Here is a 26733-nt window from a genome sequence, read left to right as displayed (position 1 = left end):
TCTGCACCCCTGGAATATATCATAGCAAAATCGAAGGCACGAAGATAGCTGTTTGATTGGTGTCAGGTTAAAAAAACTGACCAATCGCTAGGCTGATACCTGTCCTCTGAAGATTACAAGGGAGAGACGCACGACTTCAAAGCCAGTCAATTTTTACCGTTCCGTGACCGCGAGATTCTTTTGATGTACATCAAAGGATCGAACTAGTATTCGTGTCTCATTAACAAGGTGGCGCACACCGAGCCTTCAAATTTGATATAACATATTCCAGGGGTGCAGAGAGCAAAAAGTATTAACGCCAACATGTATTTTTCAAAATGTAATATAATATTCATTGTAACATCAAAAGTAAATATGATATGATGCAATGAAGTTATGGTAAAACGACAACATGACACTTCCTTTGTTTTTGTGTGAAATAAGTATATTTTTGAAAACATTAGCTATTTAAATCATATGATAAAATGAATTTCATAGACTTTCTTATTATCCAATGAAAATTTTCTTATTCAAAGTCTTTTCAAAAACATCAATCGCACATGATATAAACTTTTTGATAGTAACACTTAGCAGTTAAGTGTAGTGATGGTGAAGACACATTAGTTGTCAAATAATAAATGCGACCTGTCTGCGTATTTTGTCCATTCTAGATAAATACTACATATATAAAACTGCGATCGTGACAATAATGCTCATCCACGATATAACCGGTGTTAACGATTAGAATAATTCAAAGATACATTTTAACAAGCTATACGTTGTATCTTGTATATAATGCCTAATGCTATATGAATATCTTTATGATTCAAGAATCAAAAGTCGTGTGCATAAATATCTTAAAACAATTAATTTATTCATAGTCAAAGTAGACACTACTGCACATAGAGAAAGCACCGACTGCATGTCACTAATGTTCAGAGTATTAAAAGTATTATCAACTTCACGAGGTGTCGACTTATTTCAAAATGCAGAATTTGGGAAATGTCATAAAACTGTTTTTGACTTTTTTTCTTTTTATTGTTGTATTCAATGATTATTTTAAACTATGACATGTGCAATTATATATTTAAAGTTCAGTTGTTTTGAAAATATATTAGATTAACGTTTTGTGTAAAGCTGCCGTGAAGCTAATCAGGAACTGAATAACTAAGCCGTGAATTATTTTCTGTCCCTCATCCTCCGCATCTTACCTGGAGAGGCGTGCAAATCATCGTAGATATCAGGGTTGACATGTGCTTGCAATGACTCGTAGGTGCTAGTTACCAACAGAAATAGTTGTACTTAGATGGATTTTTTAATGGCATTATTAAATACATATTGCATATTTAACGCTTAGTAAATCAATATAGCTCATCAACGTTAAATGACATTTTGCAAAATATTTGCTTCTTTCAGGACAATTTCCATTATCAATGACAAGACAATTCATTTTTCAAGTTATAAGATAAACCTACGAGTTACTTGACACGTGACATGCACTGGACAATTTTTTTTGGATGTAAATGAAACATTACAACTACTTCAACATAAGGATTATGTTGATGGCTGATTCCATACGATGTAAATAGTTTTGTATAACTGTTTTAATTGAAATACTATATAAAGATAGAAATATAATATTTGTATAGAGTGCCACGTAAAATGAGGAATAGTATTACTATTTTAGCTTACCTAATTTGTAAATTAAGAGAATTTTAATATTTTGCATAATACTTTTTTAAATCAATGTATATTAACATTTAAAAAAGAGAAAAATCATTGTAAATAAAAAAAAAATAAAAAAAAAATAACACCATATCTTATAAATCAATAGAATATAATTACTTTGCATAATACTGTGGAAAATACTACTATTTTACATACTGTGAAAATAAATACAGTATTACTTAAAATATATTCTTAAATAAATTTACACTCACCTGATCCTATTTCCTTCACTGACTTGGATTGCTGTGAAAATGTTGTTATACATTTTTAAGTCTTACGTCGAAACAATAAATGCAAAATAAGTAGTACAGGTATTAGTTTTCTTTACAGATATTACATTGACTAAAGTGAAAACGTCTCAAACTCTAGAATTAAGTCTTATTGTGGTTAAAACGTTGCATGAAAACAAAATGCTGTAAATAAAGAAAGATGAAAAATAGCATGTCAAAGTTATAATGATATAATTTAATCTTGCTTGTAACAAGCATTTTCATTGGCTTAAAAATTTATGTTATCAGCCCATAACGTAAACAATGACGTCGCCGTTTGTAACGTCGCTTTTGATTGGCTGATACTGCAGCGCAATAATTTCTAAGAGAAAAGAGTCCAGCAATAAAAGTGGTTGTGTAAAGTAGATTAAATTGTGTTAACAGGTTCTGATTGTAACGGTTGCCAAAGGTCCCCAAACATACCCGGACAGCCGTAAGCGATGCTATTGGAAGTCACGGTAATTTTCGTAATGGCATAATACATCTATATACCAAATTTGAGCAAAATCACACAATATCTTAATTTCGACCAAATAGAGACCGGGATTGCCATCTATGATACACAGTTGTAGTTTCTGAGACACCTAGTTCATGACGAGGACAAAAAGAATAAGAAATGGAAGAAGAAGTAGAGGCGAAGTGATAACAATAAAAACATCAAAACTTCGTACGGGGACTTGTAGCTTTAATTCATTGTCACATACATCTCACAGTGCATTAATGTGACAAGTTAAATTTGAAGTTATACATAAACAAGGTTTCAATTATTCCTCAGACAATATGATTAAAAGAGATAAATGTGAGTTTTAATTGTAGAAATAAGAAAAACTAATGTAAATGTGCATTCTCCCTCTTTCATTGGTTATCCCATAAAATATCATATTTAGGAAAAGGTTACATTTAGTTTTAGAGTATTTGACAAAAAAAAATCTTCTTTTAACTCACTTCTTCTTAAAGAATACCTTTACCGCTGCAGACTAGTGTAACTGTAAATTGGAAACGTTTTTACTTGCATGACAATAGCTTTAATAACTCAGTACTTAAAGGAACCCTATCAATTACGGGACTTAAATAAAAGAAAAATTATTAAGACGAAAACACGCAATATTGTTCTGAATGAAACATGCAACACAACGGCCAGGACAGGATTTTAACTCACGACCACCGATCACAATTTGGTCACTCTAACCATCTGCGCAACCTGATCAGCGGTAGATTTCTCGCCCAGTCCCACATCAGATTTATCGAAATTCAACTAACGGGGAGGTACATTTTGTTAAAAAAAACTACAGTTGAGTTCTTTAGCATTTTTCCTGCAGCGGGACAGATATCAAGATGAATAATTTTAGCTGAACTGTGTGATAGTATGCTTACCTTCGGCTTCATCAACCACTTGATTCTGGTAAAGTTGTTCTGGATCTAAACTGTCATATGGATCGGGGTTTTTTTTGTTGAAAAAACAACTAATTCAAATACTTTCCTTATAAAATATATAAATCAATATACAAAGATTGATTAATAAAAACAATAAATACATTGTTTTAAAGACATAGAAAGGATGTTAAATGATCAAGTGTCAGTGTACTCTCCAAAGGTAGGTTCAACGCCTATGGAGATTTTACATTAGTGTCGGCCCCCGCTTGGAATTTCAAAATTCAGAATTTCAGAATTTATTTGATGATAAATGGGAACTCATTGACTTACACCTGTGTTGGTGTAAAAGGTGCGGTAATACAATTCCTCCTAGAGCATTTAAATGACACAATTACTATAAAAGTATATCATTATCGTGTGCAACATATTTCAACTGTTATTTTGATACCGAATATTACACTATTTCAATAAAGAACTGTTCTATTTATTGAAGATTTAAGCAAATAAGTGTGTGATATTTCATTTCTAATGAGAACATTTCCATTTTTGACACGTTAATTTATGTAGTTCTAAAACTAGTATTTTTTTCTTACTTGCTGAAAAGTTGACTGCCAATAATATCTTTTAACCTCAGGAATTTCCAAAAATATGACAACCGGTAAATTTGTCATATAACTCTTTTGGTTCAAAAAAAGAAAAACATTGCTTTCTTTCCACATTTCTTTTAACATGTGTTTCTTCATGACTAAAGGTCCTTGTGTCTTGAATTATGGCAAGTAGGTTGTGAATGAGATTAAGTGTTGTAAACGTTGATGACCTCGACCTTCATTCAAGGTTACAAAAATCAAATGTGCTAAAATATGATTTTTGTATGGGGAGTCAGACAATGATATCTTTCCTTGCTTTATTTGTTTAGAGTTAACGATATAAAATAGTGTAATATTCCTTCATATTTTGTTTACTGAATGGGCAATAGGCAAAAATATAATAACTAGAACTGTAAGCCACAGAGTATACCCCCGCTCCTATATAAACCACAAATGTAACCTAAAGACTAACTAAGGCAAAGCATTGCAAAGCAATCCATAGTTTCACACCAGTAACTATTTAAGTATATATGTCACTGACATACTTTTTGTACTCCCTCCCCATGCCAAAGCATACTTTCATACCAAATTTTGTTAGCCTAGATGACCAAGTTTTGCTGAAATCGTCCTAGTAGTTTAGTAAGAGTTGTCAAGACAAAGATTTTAACAAAGGCCATAACTTCTTAAAACGGGTCGAAATGAAAAGAATACTACCCTGATGCACGACATCAGGAGGTTATTACCATATCTGTAAACTTTCACTGATATCGGCCAAGACGTTTATGAGGCAAACAAAGGTGTTCTTTTTCAAGAAAGGGTCATTACTCCTTTTACAAGGATCGGAATGAAAATATACATCTTGGATGCACAATGTCATGGGGCAGTTACCATATCTGTTAACTGCCGTTAAATTGGCTCCATAGTTTTGGAGGAGTTGTCTAAACAAGTATTTTTCAACAAAGGGCCGTTACTCCTTTAAAAAAGGGTCAGATTGAAGAAATAATACCTGGATGCACACCATAAGACGGTAGTTAGCATATCTGAAAACTTTCGTTGAAATTGACCCCTTAGCTTTTGAGGACATGTCCGGACAAGGATATGTCAACACAGGGCCATATATGTCAACACAGGGCCATAACTTCGTAAAAAGGGGTCAGAATGAAAAAATAATACCTGGATGCACAATTCCAGGTGCTAGTTATCATATCTGTAAACTTTCGTTGAAATTGGTCCACTGCTTTAGAAGAAGTTGTCCGGACAAACTTTTTCTACGGACAAATAGACGGATAGACAAGCTGATTCAAGTAGGAAAATCAGAACTAGAGTACCACATTGTAAATGTGAAAAGAACCAACATTTGTACTGTATTACTCATTTAAGTTTAAAGTGTATACTCGTTTTATTATTAAGATTATTTTCTTATTTTTATATAATTGCATATCTTTGTCTATTACACAATATCAAGCTAAAGTTGTTCTCCAGAGGAAAGATTACTATGGCAGAATACATATTCATGAGTTATTAATGCTGCACATAACTCTAAAACATACCTTATGTAATAAAGTGATTTGGTATTATACAAAAACAGAAAATGTATCGGTATTTATCATAATAAACATTGATAGTCAAATCTTCAAGGTTATGTGGAGTTGGACATTGATCATGTTTGGCATGCTAAAAAAGTACTTTACCGGTTTTGATATTACATAAAAATTATTCTGTAGACGAATACATATATGGGAGTTTAAAATATAAACTACCATTGTATATATATATATATATATATATAGGCAAGTTTACAATGTTGGTTATATTTTAAATTTTGTAAAATTTTGCATGAATTTTCTAATTAAAAGTATCACTACGATTTCTTCGTGTATACCAATATGACATATTAAGTATCAAAATAACAGTAATTTTATACACTGTACCCTATCATAGTTCATTTTCAAAATAACATCCCCTGTGATATGTATCGTTCATTTTGTTAGGATACACCCGACACTCAACCTGGTGTTATGGAAGGAGGTTCACTACGGTTATCAGTAGTAATTATGAATAATCATTTATGCAGTTATTGATCATTTTTATGTGTCTACATATGGCAAAAGAATTAAAAAAAGCGGGGGCCGACTGTTGAGCCCACCCTTACCTAGTGATTCAATATTCGATGTTAACAACTATTTAAACTTAAGCAATACCCTGTAAGGTAATATGGTAAGCTATCTTAGATACTTGGTACTTTAACGTTTAACAGAAAAGCGTACATACCCATTTCTAGGACTTGTCATTTGCGTATCATCATCTGAAAAAATGGTGTTGAAATTATGGCACATATGTAATATCAAACTTAATAAATTTCCGTTTTCAATCTTTTTTAAACATAAATAAATTTCCGAAAAACATTTTTTTTCTAGTTTTTCTCATTTTTCTCAAACTGTGCACACTTCATACCTTTTTGATAACCAATCAAGGGAAAGCGTAAGTCATTCCAGTATAGGACAACACCATATATCTAGCATGTTAAAATTTAATCCAATGCAAAAAGGAACCTCTTCCATGAAACAATACTTAGGTGGGTATAAGTCTTCAATTATGATTCACATCATGGCTGTCAAACGTCAGTCAGTCTATGTAGATATTTACAAAGTACACTGACTTCAGCGATCTTATTCATAATCAATTTATGTTTCAAATAATTATCAATTCAATGACAATTTTTTTAAGGTGAAATGTATTTCGTGGTGTAGGAATACTAACTTTAAATAATATGCAACAGCGTCGACACACGGACAGAAAATACAAAATGTACCACAACGCCAACAAATGGGACACAATACCTCACAGCGTCGACACAAATTAACAGAATGTATATCCAACACACACATCCAACGACAGTGTCAGCATAAAGAACCAACATTCCACAACGACAAAGACATGGACAAAACATATCATAGTGCCAACGCACAAGGACAAAACATATCACAGTGTCAACGCACAAGGACAAACAATATCATAGTGCCAACGCACAAGGACAAACCCTATCACAGTGTCAACGCACAAGGACACAGCATATCACAGTGCCAACGCACAAGGACAAAACATATCACAGTGCCAACGCACAAGGACAAACCCTTTCATAGTGCCAACGCACAAGGACAAACCCTATCACAGTGTCAACGCACAAGGACACAGCATATCATAGTGTAACGCACAAGGACAAAGCATATCATATTGCCAACGCACAAGGACACAGCATATCACAGTGCCAACGCACAAGGACACAGCATATAATAGTGTAACGCACAAGGACAAACCTTATCATAGTGCCAACGCACAAGGACAAACCATATCATAGTGCCAACGCACAAGGACACAGCATATCATAGTGTAACGCACAAGGACAAACCATATCACAGTGCCAACACACAAGGACAAAGCATATCATAGTGTCAACGCACAAGGACAAACCCTATCACAGTGCCTACACACAAGGACAAACTCTATCACAGTGCCAAGACACAAGGACAAACCATAACACAGTGCCAACACAGGGGGACAAACCCTATCATAGTGACAACACACAAGGACACACGATATCACAGTGTCAGCGCACAAGGACAAACCTTATCATAGTGCCAACCCACAAGGACAAACCATAACACAGTGCCAACACACAAGTACAAAGCATATCATAGTGTAACGCATAAGGACAAACCATATCATAGTGTCACCGCACAAGGACAAACCTTATCATAGTGCCAACACCCAAGGACACAGCATATAATAGTGCCAACACACAAGTACAAAGCATATCATAGTGTAACGCACAAGGACAAGCCCTATCACAGTGCCAAAACACAAGAACACAGCATATCATAGTGTAACGCCCAAGGACAAACCCTACCACAGTGCCAACACAGGGGGACAAACCCTATCATAGTGGCAACGCACAAGGACACACCCTATCATAGTGTGAACGCACAAGGACAAAACATATCATAGTGTCACCGCACAAGGACAAACACTATCACAGTGCCAAAACACAAGAACACAGCATATCATAGTGACAACGCACAAGGACAAGCCCTATCACAGTGCCAAAACACAAGGACACAGCATATAATAGTGTAACGCACAAGGACGAACCATATCACAGTGCCAACCCACAAGGACACAGCATATCATAGGGTAACGCACAAGGACAAATCCTAACATAGTGTCAACGCACAAGCACAAACCCTATCACAGAGCCAACACACAAGGAAAAACCCTGTCACAGTGCCAACACACAATGACACAGCATATCATAGTGCCAACACACAAGGACACAGGATATCATATTGTCAACGCACAAGGACAAATCCTATCATAGTGTCAACGCACAAGGACAAACCCTATCATAGTGTCAACGCACAAGGACAAATCCTATCATAGTGTCAACACACAAGGACACAGCATATCATAGTGTCAACGCACAAGGACACAGCATATCACAGTGCCAACACACAAGGACAAAGCATATCATAGTGCCAACACACAAGGACAAAACATATCATAGTGCCAACACACAAGGACACAGCATATCACAGTGTCAACACACAAGGACAAACCCTATCACAGTGCCAAAACACAAGGACACAGCATATCATAGTGCCAACACACAAGGACACAGCATATCATAGTGTCAACGCACAAGGACAAACCCTATCACAGTGCCAAAACACAGGGACACAGCATATCATAGTGCCAACACACAAGGACACAGCATATCACAGTACCAACACAAAAGGACAAAGCATATCACAGCGCCAACGCACAAGGACTAAGCATATCAGTGTGCCAACGCACAAGGACAATACATGAGTCAACGTCAGAACAGAATGACAAAATACATCAACGCGCAAAGACTACGTATGCAACAGCATCAACGAACTAGGGCAAACTCTAACACATAATCAGTACACAACAACATATACCACAGCGTCAAACAACAATAACGAATTTCACTGTACAGCGCCAACCTGCAAGGACATTTTATACCACGGGGTCAACGCACAAGGACCAAATATACCACAGCGTCAATCTGCAATGACAATGTATACAACGGGGTCGACGCACAAGGACAAAAGATACCACAGTGTCAGCTCACAAGGACATTATTACATAAGGATAACATATACCACATCAAACAAGGACGAAAGAAGGAAAATAAACAGGATTCAAGGAGAAACAAAGGGAAACAATCGGAATCTGACAGATTGTTTCGTAGTGGTAACGTATTGTATCCTCAAGGTGCACCCGTCATGTTGTTTACTACTTAATCCATTAAATCATGTCAGATAGCGATGTAGACACAGAGAGCAAGCCTATATTCATGGTAGTCTTAGAAATCAGTTCATGGCATTGGCGGTAAAATACAAGACATTATTTGTTGTTGTTGTTGTTGTTGCTTATTTATTTATATATTTATTTTGTTTGTTAAATGTTATAAGCACGCCAAATATATATCCATTATTCCCAGATAGAAGGTCTTAAATATGGCATTTCAAAACCAAAAGCAGTAGAGATTGTTATGTTACTGCTCAGAAAAGGAAACGAAAGGTCTTGAAATGAAAAGAGCGAAACGTTTATCATAGTTGGATAGTGTAGGGTTTTCGGTAAACTGGACGGCAGGTAAATTCAAGAATGGACTATTGGGAAATGTTTTTTTATTCAAGTATAATTTCATTTCAAATCAAATACATCACATGTTAAGTTGAAGTATCACATACTCACGTTTTTTACCTTTCTTGCAATATGTAAACATCTTCCTCCTGAATATGACGACCGCGATAGAGAGTGCAGCAATGATTAAAATGGAAACCACCACTCCAACGACGATCCCCGCTGTGTTAGAACCCTCAACCACTGGAATTGCTATGAATCATTTTGACAACCGAACAAAAAACATTAAAATCGTGTAAAACAATTTGATAAATGTTAAAGTGGATTTATTATAAAAAAATTGGTTTTGAAGAATTTAAGATATAAAAACATTATTTTCTCAAGCTCAATTTTTACACAACGTTTTACTCCTTACATTAGAAATGCTTTATTCATAATTCATATTCGTTCACAGATGCTTTCATTCATATATTTGATATTAATTAAGCATTTTTATCATGGATTATTAATATATATTAGGTGATGCTGTTGCGCCTCAAATCGCATTTCTATGTAATGTTAGTTATGCTGCGTCTAGGAGAATGTTTTTGTGAAGGTTCAACCATTCTACAACAAGTCTTTGAAAACAGCAAGGTGAAAAATATGAGTAACCTCAAAATAAATTGTCTATCCCCCATCATTTGACATTAAAGTGTCTTATATTCTGATACAGCAAAAACCTCGACATAATACCCCTCGTTTTATTTGCCCCCTCGCTTACCGCCACAAATTTCATGGTCTCTTTTCTTGTTTTCTTAGAAATTATTTAGTACGTTTCCCTCAATTTATCGTCTAACTTCTTCATAATAAATTGTGGCACTATAATGAGGTGTTATTGTTCATATGATTCAGAACAGTACACGTCTGTTGGAACACGGTTACCAATGGTGACCAATAACATAATTATCTATGTTATATACCAACTTAGTGAAAAGAATATTAATGAATGTATCTCACCTTTAGTCGTACAATTCACTTCATTCACGAGACTTGAATTGCCATGTTCATTAATTGCAATGACGCTGAAAAAATACAGTCTATCCGGCAATAGATCAGAAAGTTCTGCGTCGATACGTTTACCACGTCCTGGATCATCGTATTTTGTATTTGTGTTGATGACATAAGTGTCCTCTTGATCGCCCTTCATCCCCACAACGAATTTTTGCTCTGAACCGCCATTGAAATCTGAGATCCAACTCAAAAGGGCTCTGTTGGCGAAAGGACAGTCAGCTTTGCCTTGGACGGGAGGGTTGGGTTTATCTGGAAATGTAATGTAATGCGAATGTTGAAATATTCGCAATACGAGAAAAAAATATATATGTTGTCCATTACGGAAATGATAAAACAAATAAGTTCTAAAATACGAGTTAAACTAAGTTTCTTTCTGTTTGCCATTAATGTTAACTTGCCTTAATTTATATTGTATTAGTCTTACAAATTGCTGATTTGGTTTGATTGTGTTTACGTCCTATTAAGGTGGCTCCACACTTTCGCAATTAACCAGCAAAATTCGTTGAAACTTTCATATGCAACTATGTAGAGATGATTTAATGAAAATCTAAACATTCCGATAGTTTGGGGACTTTTTTGGAAAAACTACAAAAAAAATGAATTTTCGTCAATTTTAATATTTTCCGGTTTTTTTGTGTGTGGCATTGTTCGGAACAATAACAGCAATAATAAAATGAAAGGAAGCATTTCTAATTAACCCTACAAATATTTTATTTATCGCAAAATATGTAACACATGTTACACAAAGTGTTTTTTATTGAATTTGTACGGATAAAAGTGATTATCTACAAGCTAAAAGCAAACAGCACACAAAGATCTATACATATAGCATGGGAAATTGAATAAAATATACACAATGGCTTTATAATTAATTTATTTTACATTTTACAATCACTTTGATCCGGGTGAGAGTTATCTTCCTTGAAAAAAATCGGAACTTTTTGCAGAGGGATGACATTTACACAATGACATATAACAAGAATGATGGAAATAAATCAAAAATATGATATCAAAATTATCAATTTATTGTTCTTTAATGGAACCAAATTACCCTCAGTCATGTACACTTTGGACATCATTCCACAGTCTGCTAACTCACGGTATATTTATAATTACAATGTCAGGTACATATGTGACCAGAGGCTATCGCATGGTATGTCGTTCTCACGCGAACTCACACATGCATTTCATAGGTATCTTGATATTTTACAAAACATTATTTTCACAGAGTAAGTAGACTACATTTGTAAACACGATTTAATCGACAGAGCGTAAACTCCCCCAACAGCGAAAATCGTAACGACCTCGAGCTTATGAACTCGTGTAAGCACGTGATATGCCAATGTGAGGTCGGTACGTCCGCATTCCATGTGTTTCCTATGTGACCTTCTTAAGGACGTCTGGTTTCATGTCACTGTCTTCCCGTGAGTCTGTTTATATCTATGAATTGGAAAGCTTTATTCCTGAAGTACGTGTGATTATCGGGTGTTGACATATCATCGGCACGTGTACTATTGTTTACCAGGGGCCTGTTCGTTTATGCGGAACAACCGGTTTGACCGTTTATAAATGTAACAATTTCGGGTATAAATCTTGGCGGACCTGCAAATGTGTATGCAGGCCTTGCAAGGCTTTCTCAAGGCTCGCCGGAAAGCGGCATCAGATTTCTAGGTCCGACCTTATTTAATAAACGAACAACAGAGGTCCGGTCGGTTTGACTGTTTTAACGAAAACGGCCCTGAGGTGTTACTATAATTTGCACTATTTCCGGAAGTACGTCACGAAAATGGACGCTGATGACGATGTGTTGAGCCACCTTAACAGCTATGGTCATTTAAGGACATGCCAGGTTTTATTGGTGGAGGAAAGCCGGAGTTCCCGGAGAATAAACTACCGACCTACGGCCAGTACCTGGCGACTGCTCCACGTAGGTCTCGAACCCACGAACCAGTGGTGGAGGGCTAGTGGTAGCAGAATGGCAGACGCCTTAGCCACTTTGGCTACTGCGGCCCCTAAACAAATTGCTGAAGGACGCTACGTATGATAATGTCTAATTATACACGTGCTTAATAAGGTAGAGTAACCCAACGTTCTTTGCAGTATCTCTGAGAATGGCGGTTTTTAATTTGTTTCATTCTTTTTCAGACGTGAAGTTGCTTGGTCATTTGTTTTAGCAAAGAGTAATATACGAAAGGAATATATTGATTTTGATTTCCTTTTTGAAAAGTAAATCTTGGCTACACTTCGAGAATTCGTTCTCATGAACTCTTGATTATGAAACAGAGAGCTTAACCACTTCGCCACAGATCATGGTAACTTTAATGTTGATACAATAATGCAGCATAATAGACGATAATCTGAACACTAACAAGGACCCCTGTACCACTGCAGGCAAACTACTAGAGAATTTAAACTATAAGTTGTTGTGTTCATAGAGCAACCTCCCCTTACTGTGGTCAACCCTGCAGGATCGAGAAAAGAATGCACATTATGTTACCCACTGCATGTATCGTAAGAGGCAACTATTGTGGGCACCACCTGGGATTTGCTTTTTGTGCCCTCTACTTGGGGACACAAAAGCGACCAAAATAAATCTGCTGCACCCATTGCAATGTTTGGGATCTTTATATTTCTCTCTACTTCTAACAACCTTTTATTTCCTAGCGCCTTGCTTGGCAATAGCTCACTTTTGGGCTTAACGTTGAACATTCGCTCATGTGAGGAAGGCAATGGGTTCTATTCCCCGGCCAGGGCATGCCAAAGTCCATAAAAATAGTAATTGGTTTTCCCTGCTAAACGTTGTCAGTATAATGTGTCTAGGGGTATAATGTGCTGGGTGTTTTCGGCATGGTATTTCAATGAATAAGCAACATAAAGTCGGCATTAGATCTGCGCTATCACAAGGAGGCAAATACACAAACATACCCTTCATCCGGCACACATACACACATGCACGCATACACAACACACATTGAGGCTCGTCCTTAAATGACCTTAGCTCTTGGTAGGACGTTAATCCATATAAACCAAACCAAACGAAACCAAACCTTACTTTGGTTTTGGGTATAACTGTAGCGCAACTGGCATAGGAATACTTTGTTAGTCAGGTAGCTCAGTTGGTTAGAGCGACTGTTTGCAGGTCATCCGAGGCCTAACGTTAGTGTTCGAATCCTTGCCAATTCCTGTTATATTTTACACTCAAAACATTGATTTTATTATTTTTCTCTCCGTTTATTTCATCTGGGTTTTTTTTTATTGTCCTTCAAAGTATGGATTTCACTTCAGAAATAATTTATCCGGACAATATAAATGCAGGAAAAACTATTTCCTTTGCATAGTTACGGTTTTTCTCATTGGAAGAACGGTTATCCTGGATTGTAGCTACATGTACCTACCGGCTGCAGTCACTGTGTACACCACTGTATCACTGCCTTGGTCATTGGTAACGGTTACGATGTAAATCCCGAACCACCTCTCCTCCATTCTTGATCTCGTTAGAGTAGAGACAGCAGCCAGATCAGTGGCATGATATGTGCTACGTATGGAAACACGTTCTTTCCCGTGCACGAGGTCTTCAGTTTTAGCCGCCATGTGAAACAGCCAGGTGAATGTTGGTTCCGGGTTTGACAGGTAAGATGCAGTTAGAACCAGGTCCCTTGATAAACCGATTCCGATCGTAAAAACTGTGTTTACTCTAGTATCAATCCTCGGTTTACCTAAAAATATATATATATATGTTTATCTTTACCAGCGGAACTGAATTCTGTAACCGCACATATGTTAGTGGTGGTCTTATTTTGGCATATTTCGGGCTTTAATTATCGCGCTCAATTATGAATGCAACAATTGAAGATCTTTTATATGGTTTTAAATTGCATATTTCCTTAAAGCGCTAATTCTTAAAATGCACTAATCTATCAAAATTGATAAATTTGAGTTCGCTTAAATAAATACATATGATATTTTAACCCCACCTTTACTCCGAACCTTTCAAGGGTTCCTTTAAGCCTTTTTCACTCTTAATATTAGACATTGGGTATACACGTACTACAGAACAGACACCTAGATCATCGACTCTCCTTGAAGATATGTGTTAACACGAAGTACAATCCATCGATTCAAGAATGCCAAAACTACGTATGAACTACTTGATATTTATTTTAAACGTTAATTTCTGGTAGACTACTATAGAGACCTGTTGACCTTTGGTAAATATTTCAATCACAAACAATTGTTATTCAACGATAAAGCGCAAAAGCACTTCGAATGCGTCTTAAATAGAAGACATCTATGTGTAGCTTGTTATTGTGATGAAACATGGCAATTCACTAAAATTTGCTATAATTTTATCATAATTTCAAAATCTAAAAGCATGAAAGGTATATTTCAGAGAAAGTAGTTTCAACGACAAAGGTAAAACTATATAAAGACATAAAAGTATTGGTTAATACATCTGGAAGAAAATGTATATGACTAATTGTTGACGTACACAAGACATTAATATATATATCCATAGTATATGGTGCATTTGATGCACTGTTTCTTGCAGAGCAGGTGTAGATTCCTGTGTCTTGACAGCCAGCATTAGCGAGGATGTAGGTACTCTCCATAACGTCAAAGGTGGTCAATAAGGTTATATTATTGAAGTACCACGTGATAGTGGAGGATGGGTAACTGTCTACTGCACAAGACATTGATTTCGCCTCATTCTCTTTCACGTTAGCATTACCTTGGTCGTACGAGAGACTCAGAATATGTGGGGGATCTGGAAAATAATTTTAAGATCATAAATGTCATGTGTGTGAGAAAAAATAACGCAAGAGAAAAGCCGAGTTTCAACAAAACCGAAGTTCGAATAAAACACGATAAAACTAAGGCAAAATATAAACGAATCAAAGATTTTCCAGGTGAACCTTGAAAAAAAGACAGGGGAATAAAACCATGTTTTCCGGAAGGTTGAGCGTTTAATTCCTCGTCGACGATTCCGCCATATAAATCTAAATCAATTATTAACCTCCCCATGGCGAACACAGAGAGGTAAAGACAACAACATACAAATGAGCATACTCAAATGGTTGACCTTCATATCATAAAAAAATATAAATCATACTTTTATAAACAAAAGTTGGAAATAAAAAAGTTATTTGCAGACGTGATAAATATTGAAAATACCAAACCACTCTTCAAGGCTTTGGTTAAATAGCAATTGTAACATATATCAGACATTGAAATGCCTTATATGTTTAGGTAGATTTTGTAACTATGAGGGTTCACCCTTCCGCAGGTTAAAAAGGTCAAAAAACATAATTGTCAAGAATTGAGTAATATATTTGGAACTATTTGGAATTATTCGTTTCTTCAAACAATTCAAAGGGACTGATTGCATGGTTGACGGAGTACTTAATAAGTTTGGCGCTTTATACTCCTAATGACGATACCAACTTACAACTGACAATAAGATTCCATTTGTAACAAACTGACTGACCACATTTGAGGCTTTACACGTGTATGTCCCTGCATAAGGAGACACGGTAGTATAGTGGTAGGACGCCGGGCTCGTGACCGAAGGGTTGCGGGTTCGCGTCACGGCACGGCACTGTGTTGTATCTTTGAGCAAGATACTTTACTCCGCTTGTTCAAGCCTACTCAGCTGTAAATGAGTACGTGGTTGGGCAGTGCTAGAATTGTTGAATGCTAGATGTGAGCGCCGAAATAGCAGCACCGGCTGTATGCTCCCCAGGGAGTTGAGAAGGATATTGGCTTGTTGCAAAAGCCCTATAACCACGGATAATAATTTGTGAACCACTTTAAGACGTCCTACGCACTAGATTGTGATAAAGCGGTATATAAGAACCTCAAATCATCATTATGATTATTATTATTTTTGTCCCTCGTGGCAACTGACAGCGACAATGGGTTAGAGTATTCTGAGCCATCTTTCGACCTCGAGTAAGTACAGTGCGGCCTGCAATCGGCAATGCAAGAGATGTCTGGGATCGTTTAATTCTCAATTCTCTCCATCGTTTTCGAGGTTGCATATGTGACACTATTCCCTGGTTTGATGGAAATATTGAAAAACAAAATCTGGTTATCATCCAAGATAAACAATTTAAATAATTCTACAAATTGAGGCTTATAATTACTTTGACAAATAAATGTTTATGTTGAAGAAATGGAACTAAAATCCAAAAAAACACACAATAGATATGCAAACAAATGGTTAGACGGAAAGGAAAACTAAGTGAATAAATATTTAGGAGTAACACATTCATAAACAATTTAACTACATGTCTCAAAATACGCCTAGTGTGTATCACGACTTACGTATATATTGCAATACAGACAGAAAGTATTGCAATTACGTATCCCTACATATATATTGTCATAGAAATAAGGTGCTCAGTTTGAAAAGAAATCTAATCTATCTATGATGTCCTATATATTTCAACTGATCTTATTTGGTAAACAAAATTTCTTATCAACAATAAATCTCACAATTATTGTTATTATTATTATTTATCATTTTGATATTAAGAGATTTAAATCGTTTGCTATCGGCTTCGATACTCACAGCCCATCGTTAGTTTTGGATAATTTTGCAGTGCATGACGTCACATTGTCATTACTTACATTTCTTTTTAAGGCCACCAAAATGCCCGCAAATGGTACTTGCTATAAATGAACACGTTCGCAGCCCGCAGAATATGATCAGGAAACAATCGTACTTAATTAATTGCTGCATTTATTAAAGATGCATTGTTAAAGTTGTTCAGTAATAAGTATATATCATTGGCTTACACAAATGTCCCTTTCAGTTTATAAAATGTCTCTTTTGATTTGTGAGGAAAGCGTTTTACTTTGATCAGATTATATACTCACATTGTACTGTAACGTTGATTTCTCGTGTGGTATTGCTGACTTCATTCCTTGCATTACACCTGTAACGCCCGTGTTCTGACCTATCCAGTTGTCCGAGTGACAACACAGATGAAGATGAGGCAACGAAGATGATTTTATCCGGCTTTGTCCAGAAAAATGTACAGCTAGGTCTACAGTCAGCTATGCAGTTGATATCCGGTAAGGTGACACCCTCATTTCTGATGTACACGCTAGTCGGCGGGCTTAGAGCAACAGATTCGCCTGGACCGTCTGCAAAAGACTCGCACTTTTAAAGTCCATAGTGATTGTCACATCATATTCAATGATAAAAAGTCAGTATATCCTCTATATACTGCTTAATTCATTAGCATGGGTTGTCAGTAGGAGAATACTAAGGCTTTTCGGAACTACTTGAGAACATCTTGAGAATAACTTGGGAACGGATTGTCCCATTTCCAGACATTTGGGAACGTATTTTCGCAAAAAAGAGAACGTCTGCTCGCGCTAAGTCCTAAACCGGAAACAGTATCCACACAAAAGTGATCCGCGTATGATAATAGTCCGTCATAAATAAATCAATATCAAGTAATGGAAAAATATTGTGAGGATAACAACACCATTTTAAGCGTAAATTTGCATATGGTAAAGCCAATGACGATAAGACTGTTTTAACAATATTCGTTCTACATGGTTTTAAGGTACATGGTATTCCTCCGCGCAAATGTTCACGTTTGTTACAAAGCCGGGGTTTGCGATCGATGCCTATTTAGCCTGGAAGTCATTTGCAAATTATGGTGTTTAGTTGACATTTTGAAATGGAGGAATATATAAGGTAGTAGTATATAGATGATAAATAGTTCATCACACCGTATTTGTAGTGTTTATAGTTCGAACAATTGTCTCATTGCTCGATTTTATCCACGTTCTCGTGATAAGAAAATTATTCTCACGACCAACCCTGAAAACACAGTGTGATAATCTTTAATTATCAACAAATGCAAAGCATTCTCATTTTAAGCATTGTCATAAACATTTTAATGTATGAGAACAGATATTTAAAACAAAAATAACAAAAAATATAGAGGTCGAACTCAAGACGTTCGTATTGCAAGTCCTACATGTAACCATTGGCACCACCCAGGAACTATAGATACACAGGTCAAAGCTTTGAATAATGAAACATGTATGACTTGACAGAGGAAGCTACTCTTAGCCAGAAGACTTCATTACTGGTGCAATGGTACCTAACGTCACTGTACCAAAAACGGGACACTTTTCACATAAATATCAATGTTCTTTATACCATACAACCAATTCCGAAAAAAATGTTTGTTAACTTTTCATACATAGATACTTTTCATTTCTATCACAAGTTGGTATTTCAGGCGCGTGGTTCTATAAATAGAACGTGAAATACTATCAGGGTCACGTAGGCTCTTGAACCGACGATACTGTAACCTGAAAGGAACACTTCGGTATTTGGCTAATATTTAGGCAGAAAAGTAAACATAGTTCAAATATTTTAGAGTCATAGACGGTTTTGATTAAATTCCTTCTCCAAACTAACATCAGTTTTTTTTATAAAATAGACTTTTAAAAATGATATCCAAATAAATAGCGTCGCAAAGCATGTAAATCAGGAACGTTTTGTTTTGGTAATTATACGATAATCAGCAGCCAATGAAGCTTATACACAGTTAAATTGTCATAAAAGTATCATAAAATGAAAATTGCATACATAAAAGTACTTCTTTGCATTGTACGACAGTTTCTTGGTACGTTTTCCTATAAGTGTCCCGTTTTAGGTACTGTCCCGTTTTGGGTACAGTGACGGTACCCTAGACATTCATACGATCGTCACCATGACATGGTTAAAATTTAAACCCAAAGTATACCATTGTTCATAGAGGTTTTAACATTATGTAAAGCATTCTCATTTTAACTCAAATTTTTGTGTTATAACAGCATCCGTTAAACAAAACAACACTGATTACGTGTATACAATATTACACTGTTTATAGGAAAACTGTCACCCAATCAAGTATTCTCTCTTCACCGGTAAATCTATTTTCGACATTGTAAACTTTGCCCTTCACATGTAATTTCTGTTTATGGGCACCTGTGAGCCATAATCAGCTGTCATAAAAAATGGCCTAATGGCGAAATCTAAACTATGGTGAAAATGTCCCTGCAATTATTTAAGAAGGGACAACGCGAGACAGCAAACAGCTCGACGGACTCTGACTATGTTTAAATATGTGTTCCTACATAACTCATTTCCATGGAAACTAAGCAATCAAAATATATATAACTGTCAGATGATAGACTTCTGAAAACAAGCAATATAAGGAGTACAATATTGACTTCCATTGAAGATAATCTTCGAAAGTGACATTTTGAAGATTTTTCGACCCGTGTTCCAAACATTTATTTAACAAACACAAACAGCAACTTAAGCCTTATTTTCTGATAGAACAGAATGTTGACAACCACACGTTAAAAATAGTTCATCTCCATTTATTCGTAGATACAAGTCTCTTACTTATCACTATTATATAAAAGAAACAGCTTTCACAAGTGAATAAATAAACAAACTGCATACATTAGTTGTTCTATTAAACGTTTCTATAATAGTTCCTTAATGTTCATGTGAATTAAAATAGCTGTGTTTGAATTACTCGTGAACAAAACACTTTCTTTCAAATGAATTTGCCAAAATATTATTTATATCACAAACTTCCTTATCGTATATTAATCAAAGTATATATCACAAATAGACACTAAGACCTTTTTTATTCATGGATTGATCTAAGATTTAGTATTTTTCATCTCCTTAAGTAAAGTGACGCCAGGTTGCATGCCAGAATTACGCTTGGTAAAGGTAAATGAAAGTGTAAAAAAACGTAACTATATAATATTCATTTTCAATAGAACGAATTGTCATTTTGGGATGGAAACTCTCTATATAAATATATATTACATGTAGTTATAGGTATTTGAATTAACTTTGCAATATTTCAAAAAGGCCCAACCTTCTTCATCTATCCACCATATAACCATGCTTACAATTAACTATCACCATGACTGTGATCGAGTTTGTTCCGTATGTATTCCTTGCTGTACACCTGTATGTCCCTTGTTCCGTTCTGTTAAGTTGACTCAGTGACAATACAGATGAAGTGAAGTTTGTGTAGTCCGGCTTTGTCCAGACAAATTTACAGCCAGGTCTACAGTCAGCTATACATGTGATATCCGGTAATATTTCGCCCTCTTTTTTGTTGTAGTTGGTACTCGGAGGGTTCAGGGATATATCTCCATCTGGACTTTCTACAAAGCACTCAAATACTTAAATAGTATACAATGACAAACACAATATTAGACATGTACATTATGAAAAGGAGTCATGCGCGATGATCTTACTTCATATCATAATGATAAACATAATATTCTAATTCAGTTAGTTGCAACAACAACATCATAACAATTCAACATATTACTTTGAAATAATTAAAATAAAAATAAATATACAACATTTGATATAGCGCCCTACTAGCTAACATAAGCCACTCTAAAGCGCTTTACATTACATAGATATACAATTAATACAATTAGCATATACATTAATCAATACAATTTTTGACGGGGCTAACTACTAGTCATATGCCACCTGGCTAATATCTCCCTATGTGTGTATGCCTGCGTGTGTGCTGGAGATTTGATGTGTTCTGTTTGTAATGGGACCGTGCCTCCAACGGCATCCTTTATAGTTCCACCTCACTTGAATGGTACAGCTCAGATACCGCAACATCCACCCCAAACCAAGTTATACTCCACCTGGGTTGTTGGAGTTGTGTTGGCAGGAGAAAAACACTTTCTCTGAATATCCATGCGTACGCCGACTTCGGGGATCGAACCCCGGCCGGCTGCGTAGAAAGCCACAGTGTTAACCACTCGACCAATCCGACGTTATAATATTGCAAGTTATAAGTTAATATAACACATCGTAACCGTCGAGTTGTATACAATGTTGTATAATATACTATAATATGGTATAATGTCCTACACTATAAGTACTGATAGCACAGTATAATATAGTCAGATGCATTAATATACAATGACTTTCATTGTATTCTTTCGGCATTTTTCAATGAGTTAAAATAACGATCTATAACATTAATTGATAAAGGATACAAACTTTTTATTACCGTTATAGATACTGTGAAATATTTGTTTGTTTCCAAAACTCACATGATCAGGAATTTACAGCATTTTAGTTATTCAAAATTTTAATGTATGAACATAGATATTTAAAACAAACAAAAGAAAATAAATAAAAAGGTCGAACTCAAGTCCTACATGTAACCATTGGCGCCACCCATGAATTACAAATACCCCGGTCAAAGCTTTGAATAATGAAACATGTATGACTTGACAGAGGAAGCTACTCTTAGCCAGAAGACTTCATTTCGCTTGCTTTATCTTCTAACTAGAGGGAGGTCAAATATAAAATATATAATAAAATAAAAGAAATGTCTTCATGATTATAAGTGATGCAATGGTACCTAGCATCAATGTACCATAACCGGGACACTTTTCACCTAAATATCAATGATCTTTATACCATACTATCAATTCCAAACAAAATGTTTGTTAATTTTTCATACATAGATAATTTTCATTTCTATCACAAGTTGGTATTTCAGGCGCGTGGTTCTATAAATAGAACGTGAAACACTATCAGGGTCACGTAGGCCCTTAAACCGGCTTTACTGTAACCTGAAAGGGACACTTTGGTATTTTGACTGATATTAAAATTTGGGGACAACGATCAATATCAGCAGAAAAGTAAACATAGTTCAAATATTTTTGAGTCAAAGACGGTTCTGATTAAATTCCTTCTCCAAACTAACAATAATTTTTTTTTATAAAGTAGACTTTTAGAAATGATATCCAAATAAATAGCGTCGCAAAGCGTGTACATCAGGAAAGTTTTGTTTTGGTAATTATTCTTATCTTTAAATTGTCCATGTAACGAAAATCAGCAGCCAATGAAGCTAATATAGAGTTAAATTGTCATAAAAGTATCATAAAATGAAAACTGCATGCATAAAAGTACTTTTCCCACAAGTGTCCCATTTGAGGTACTGTCCCGTTTTGGTTACAGTGACGGTACCCTAGACATTCATACGATCGTCACCATGACATGGTTAAAATTTAAACCCAAAGTATACCATTGTTCCTAGAGTCTTTAACATTATCAGAAGACATCCCATGACAAGGGCACATTGGTTAGCCTTCATTTTTCAAGCGGGATTTATAGTATTTCTCCTTTGGTTTGCTTTTCCCTTTGTCATTTTGGAAATTTTGTGTAAACCTTGAAAACTAGTCTTGCCTTTTTGATTTTAACCTGGTATAATCTCATATTACCTGAGTAGATGAGACGAAATACAGCATAGCATTAAAAAACTAAACTAAACTAAACGTCGATTCTAAAAGATATCTTAAACCATGGAGACGTCAAAATTACTTTCTGAAAGCATTCTATTTAAAAACACATCAACAATAAGAAAAACTATGTTCTCCGGAAAGGTAATGAAACTCTGGGCTAACATAAGGGTACCCGAAATGGAACACTTTAAAAGGGAAACCTTTTTCATATGACATGTACAGTATAATATGACATTCCAACGTGTGGGAATTTTGTTTTGTGAATATTTAAAATGATGGTGGTTTGGAATTTATTTTTGTGTTTGCAATGGTGTTAGGGTCTATATAACTGTGTGTCTATAATCTATAAATTGTGGATTTTTGGGCTGTTTCTTTCACATCTTATAAACCAAATCACGTTAACAAAAATAAATAAATTGACATGTCGCCATAATTTCCCCCAATAATCGTGTTACCTTAACGCGACCTTAAGTAACTGGATAGCAGAAATATGCCACAATACCTGTTTAATTGGAGTTTACTGTTTATTTATGTACATATTACTTACTCGCTATTTGAAGAATGTAGTCCGGGCTGTTCAATGTTTCGTCGATCCTCCATGGATTGTATCGAACACAAAACCAAGATGAAGAATGATCCTGCGCTGTTGGTCTGATCGTCCAGTTGAATTTTCTGCCAACGCCATCTCCTGAAGGCAGACATTCACAGAAAGATTCGCCACAAGGAATGTCACTGGTTTCATTGTAATAGTAGCACGACGCATTCAACACTTTAACACTGCCGACAACCCGATCAGGACTTCTATAAAATGTGACATTTTCAGCTACATCTGGAACGTCACATATTAAATTAAAAGGACTCCCAGGGACAGCATAGTCAGAAGATCCTGATAATCTTACCGCTCCTGGAATTGGTAAAATGTGTGATTTTTAAAACAACTTATAAAAGTTAATGCTATCTTAAGTTTAAAAAACGGATTGGTTTGTAACAATAGAATAGAAATATGGTGAAAGCAGGTCAAATAGACAATAAATACAGAACAGTTTACAAATTTCTGATTTACATTTCCCTGTTTGTCTTTTATAACTGTTTATTTTAAATGAAGTAAATATATATATATACCTGACATCTTCTTCATACATCTCATACTCCATTTTCGATTCTTGTCAATGTAATAGTCGATCAGGTGTAAATAAATATATGTGGACATTTTCATTAAAAACTTTCGTTTCTTATTCAAGCCAACAAAATTATTTACAAACGATGTAGAAAAAGAAAATAATTTTTACTTGAAAAAAATGTACATCCGCATTGAGTTAAAACTGATTTTCAAGGAAGTTATTCATGTACAATTTGCATAAACATGTATATTACTCACGAAGCCCTTCGGTTTCTTTCCCCAAGTGGACGGTGGGTGCATGCTAAACCTATCAAAGCATCGCTAGCTGTATCGTGGCAATATCAATAGAAACTCGACTGATGACCAACGTTAATTTTGGTATTATTTCTATAATCTGTATTCGTTAATTTTTCTACCATATGTATAATGAATTAATCTAACAGAGGACTGGATATGATATCCAAAAACGACTACCTAGACAAAACCAAGACACTCGCTCGAAAGGTTAGACGAATCCGATAACATCAGAGTACGAAAAGGAATAATTTACTACAGTGGTGTAGGTCTATTGGAAAGTTACCAATCAAAAAATCCTCTCACTATCGTTTTATAACAGACTTGTAAACAGTTCGTCTTATTATTGTCCATTTCAAATTAACAAAATAAATTTTAAAAAACTGAGACTGTTTGCTTTTTCAATTGTTGGTACTTCCATTTTTACCCTATCTTATATTCAGGGATCCGTATACCAAAATCTAAAACTATATATATATGCATAGTAAGCATTCTTCATGGATGACTTAAGCTTTAATAAATCTGTTTTTAAACCTCACTTGCGAACTTTCTACGAAGAAAAAATAAAACAACTATTATAGTCAACAGGAAGCTTCACTAGGATTCGAACAAGGGACCCCAAACGTTTATACTGTCGCCTTAGTCAAGTCAAATGTATTACCTATTTAATGGTACAAATGTAGTAGTTTTATACTGTCGCCTTAGTCAAGTCAAATGTATTACCTATTTAATGGTAGTAGTTTTATACTGTCTCCTTAGTCGAGAGTATTACCTGGTCAACGGGTAAAAAATGTTTAATAGTGTCGCCCTAGTCAAACGTATAACCTGGTTAATGGTAGTAGTTTTATACTGTCTCCTTAGTCGAGAGCATTACCTGGTCAACGGGTAAAAAATGTTTAATAGTGTCGCCCTAGTCAAACGTATAACCTGGTTAATGGTAGTAGTTTTATACTGTCTCCTTAGTCGAGAGTATTACCTGGTCAACGGGTAAAAAATGTTTAATAGTGTCGCCCTAGTAAAACGTATTACCTGGTTAATAGTAGTAGTTTTATAATGTCTCCTTAGACAACAGTATTACCCGGTTAATGGTAGTAGTTTTATACTGTCTCCTTAGACAACAGTATTACTTAGTTAATGGTAGTAGTTTCCTACTGTCTCCTTAGACAACAGTTTTACCTGGTTAACGGTAGTAGTTTTATACTGTCTCCTAAGACAACAGTATAACCTGGTTAATGGTAGTAGTTTTATACTGTCTCCTAGTCAACAGTATTATCCGGTTAATGGTAGTAGTTTTATACCGTCTCCTTAGACAACAGTTTCACCCGGTTAATGGTAGTAGTTTTATACTGTCTCCTAGTCAACAGTATTACCTGGTAAATGGTAGTAGCTTCATACTGTCTCCTTTGTCAACAGTATTACCTGGTTAATGGTAGTAGTTTTATAATGTCTCCTTAGACAACAGTATTACCCGGTTAATGGTAGTAGTTTTATACTGTCTCCTTAGACAACAGTATTACCTGGTTAATGGTAGTAGCTTCATACTGTCTCCTTTGTCAACAGTATTACCCGGTTAACGGTAAAAAGCAGTAGTATACTGTCGCCTTAGTCAACAGTATTACAGGACTGGTGTGGGCTTGTATTAGGACTCAGGATTCAGAAATTTAAAAAAAAAACTCGGAAGAGCCTCGTGTTTGTTCATTTATTAATTTTCTATACTTCATTACGGAAGAATATAATAAAAAAAAAACATGTACAAACCTGGGCTTTCATATGTATAGCAAACAAACGTTTGATACTTTTAAATCAATCAGTCCAATATCTTTGATATCCCGTAGCTATGATAAGTTCAGAATGATATGTTTAACGACAAATACATGTACTAACGAATAGCTCATAAAAATGAACATAAATAGTTTATGATAAGTATAAGGATAGTTTAGACCGACAAATGAACATAACACGTTATATATATTTCCAAAAGTGAATGATGCACAAAAATCGACGAAAACCCATCTTTATCCAATTCATATGAAACCTTTCCCACTTCAGTCAAAACACAAGAGAGTTCAACTGCAGTTTTTTTACATACTATTACCTCCCCTTGGGTTCACTTTACATTTAGCTGTAGCGCGATTTGTAGTACTATCGTTGATCAGGAATCTACAGATCGGAGGTACACGATTCGAATTTCAGTCTTAATCTATTGCATTTTCACTCTCAAAACACTATTGATTTCTTTTTATGAAGTATGCTTTTCATTTTAGAAATGACTTATCAAATTTAGGCTAGCCGGCTAAAAATGTTTCCACTGTATAGATATTTTTAGGCGGTGGTGGAA

The 26733-nt window shown here is 35.4% G+C and overlaps 1 protein-coding gene across 5 annotated transcripts in view; it reads right to left on the bottom strand.

The window, feature by feature from the left end:
* The window catches only part of LOC110449717 (hemicentin-1-like), a 31027-nt gene that overhangs the window by 2147 nt on the left and 2147 nt on the right, over positions 1-26733 (bottom strand). For 2 of the 5 annotated variants that reach the window (XM_021496760.1, XM_021496762.1), the window contains exons 2-12: positions 23529-23885; positions 20600-20860; positions 17534-17803; positions 15144-15419; positions 14050-14370; positions 10601-10903; positions 9716-9856; positions 6209-6242; positions 3351-3400; positions 1920-1950; positions 1191-1255 (exon numbers count right to left, since the gene is read on the bottom strand). In XM_021496760.1, coding sequence (XP_021352435.1) covers positions 1191-1255; positions 1920-1950; positions 3351-3400; positions 6209-6242; positions 9716-9856; positions 10601-10903; positions 14050-14370; positions 15144-15419; positions 17534-17803; positions 20600-20860; positions 23529-23885 — 2109 coding nt within the window. Of the gene's footprint in view, positions 1-1190; positions 1256-1919; positions 1951-3307; positions 3457-6208; positions 6243-9715; positions 9857-10600; positions 10904-14049; positions 14371-15143; positions 15420-17533; positions 17804-20599; positions 20861-23528; positions 23886-26733 lie in introns of those variants that run through there. The other 3 variants (XM_021496761.1, XR_002462883.1, XM_021496763.1) reach the window with 3 other exon arrangements.

The sequence above is a fragment of the Mizuhopecten yessoensis genome, unplaced genomic scaffold (assembly GCF_002113885.1).
Source record: "Mizuhopecten yessoensis strain PY_sf001 unplaced genomic scaffold, ASM211388v2 scaffold4805, whole genome shotgun sequence".
Taxonomy (NCBI): Eukaryota; Metazoa; Mollusca; class Bivalvia; order Pectinida; family Pectinidae; genus Mizuhopecten; species Mizuhopecten yessoensis.
Note: the sequence above shows the minus strand (reverse complement) of the source record. Positions and strands in the feature narration are given on the sequence as shown.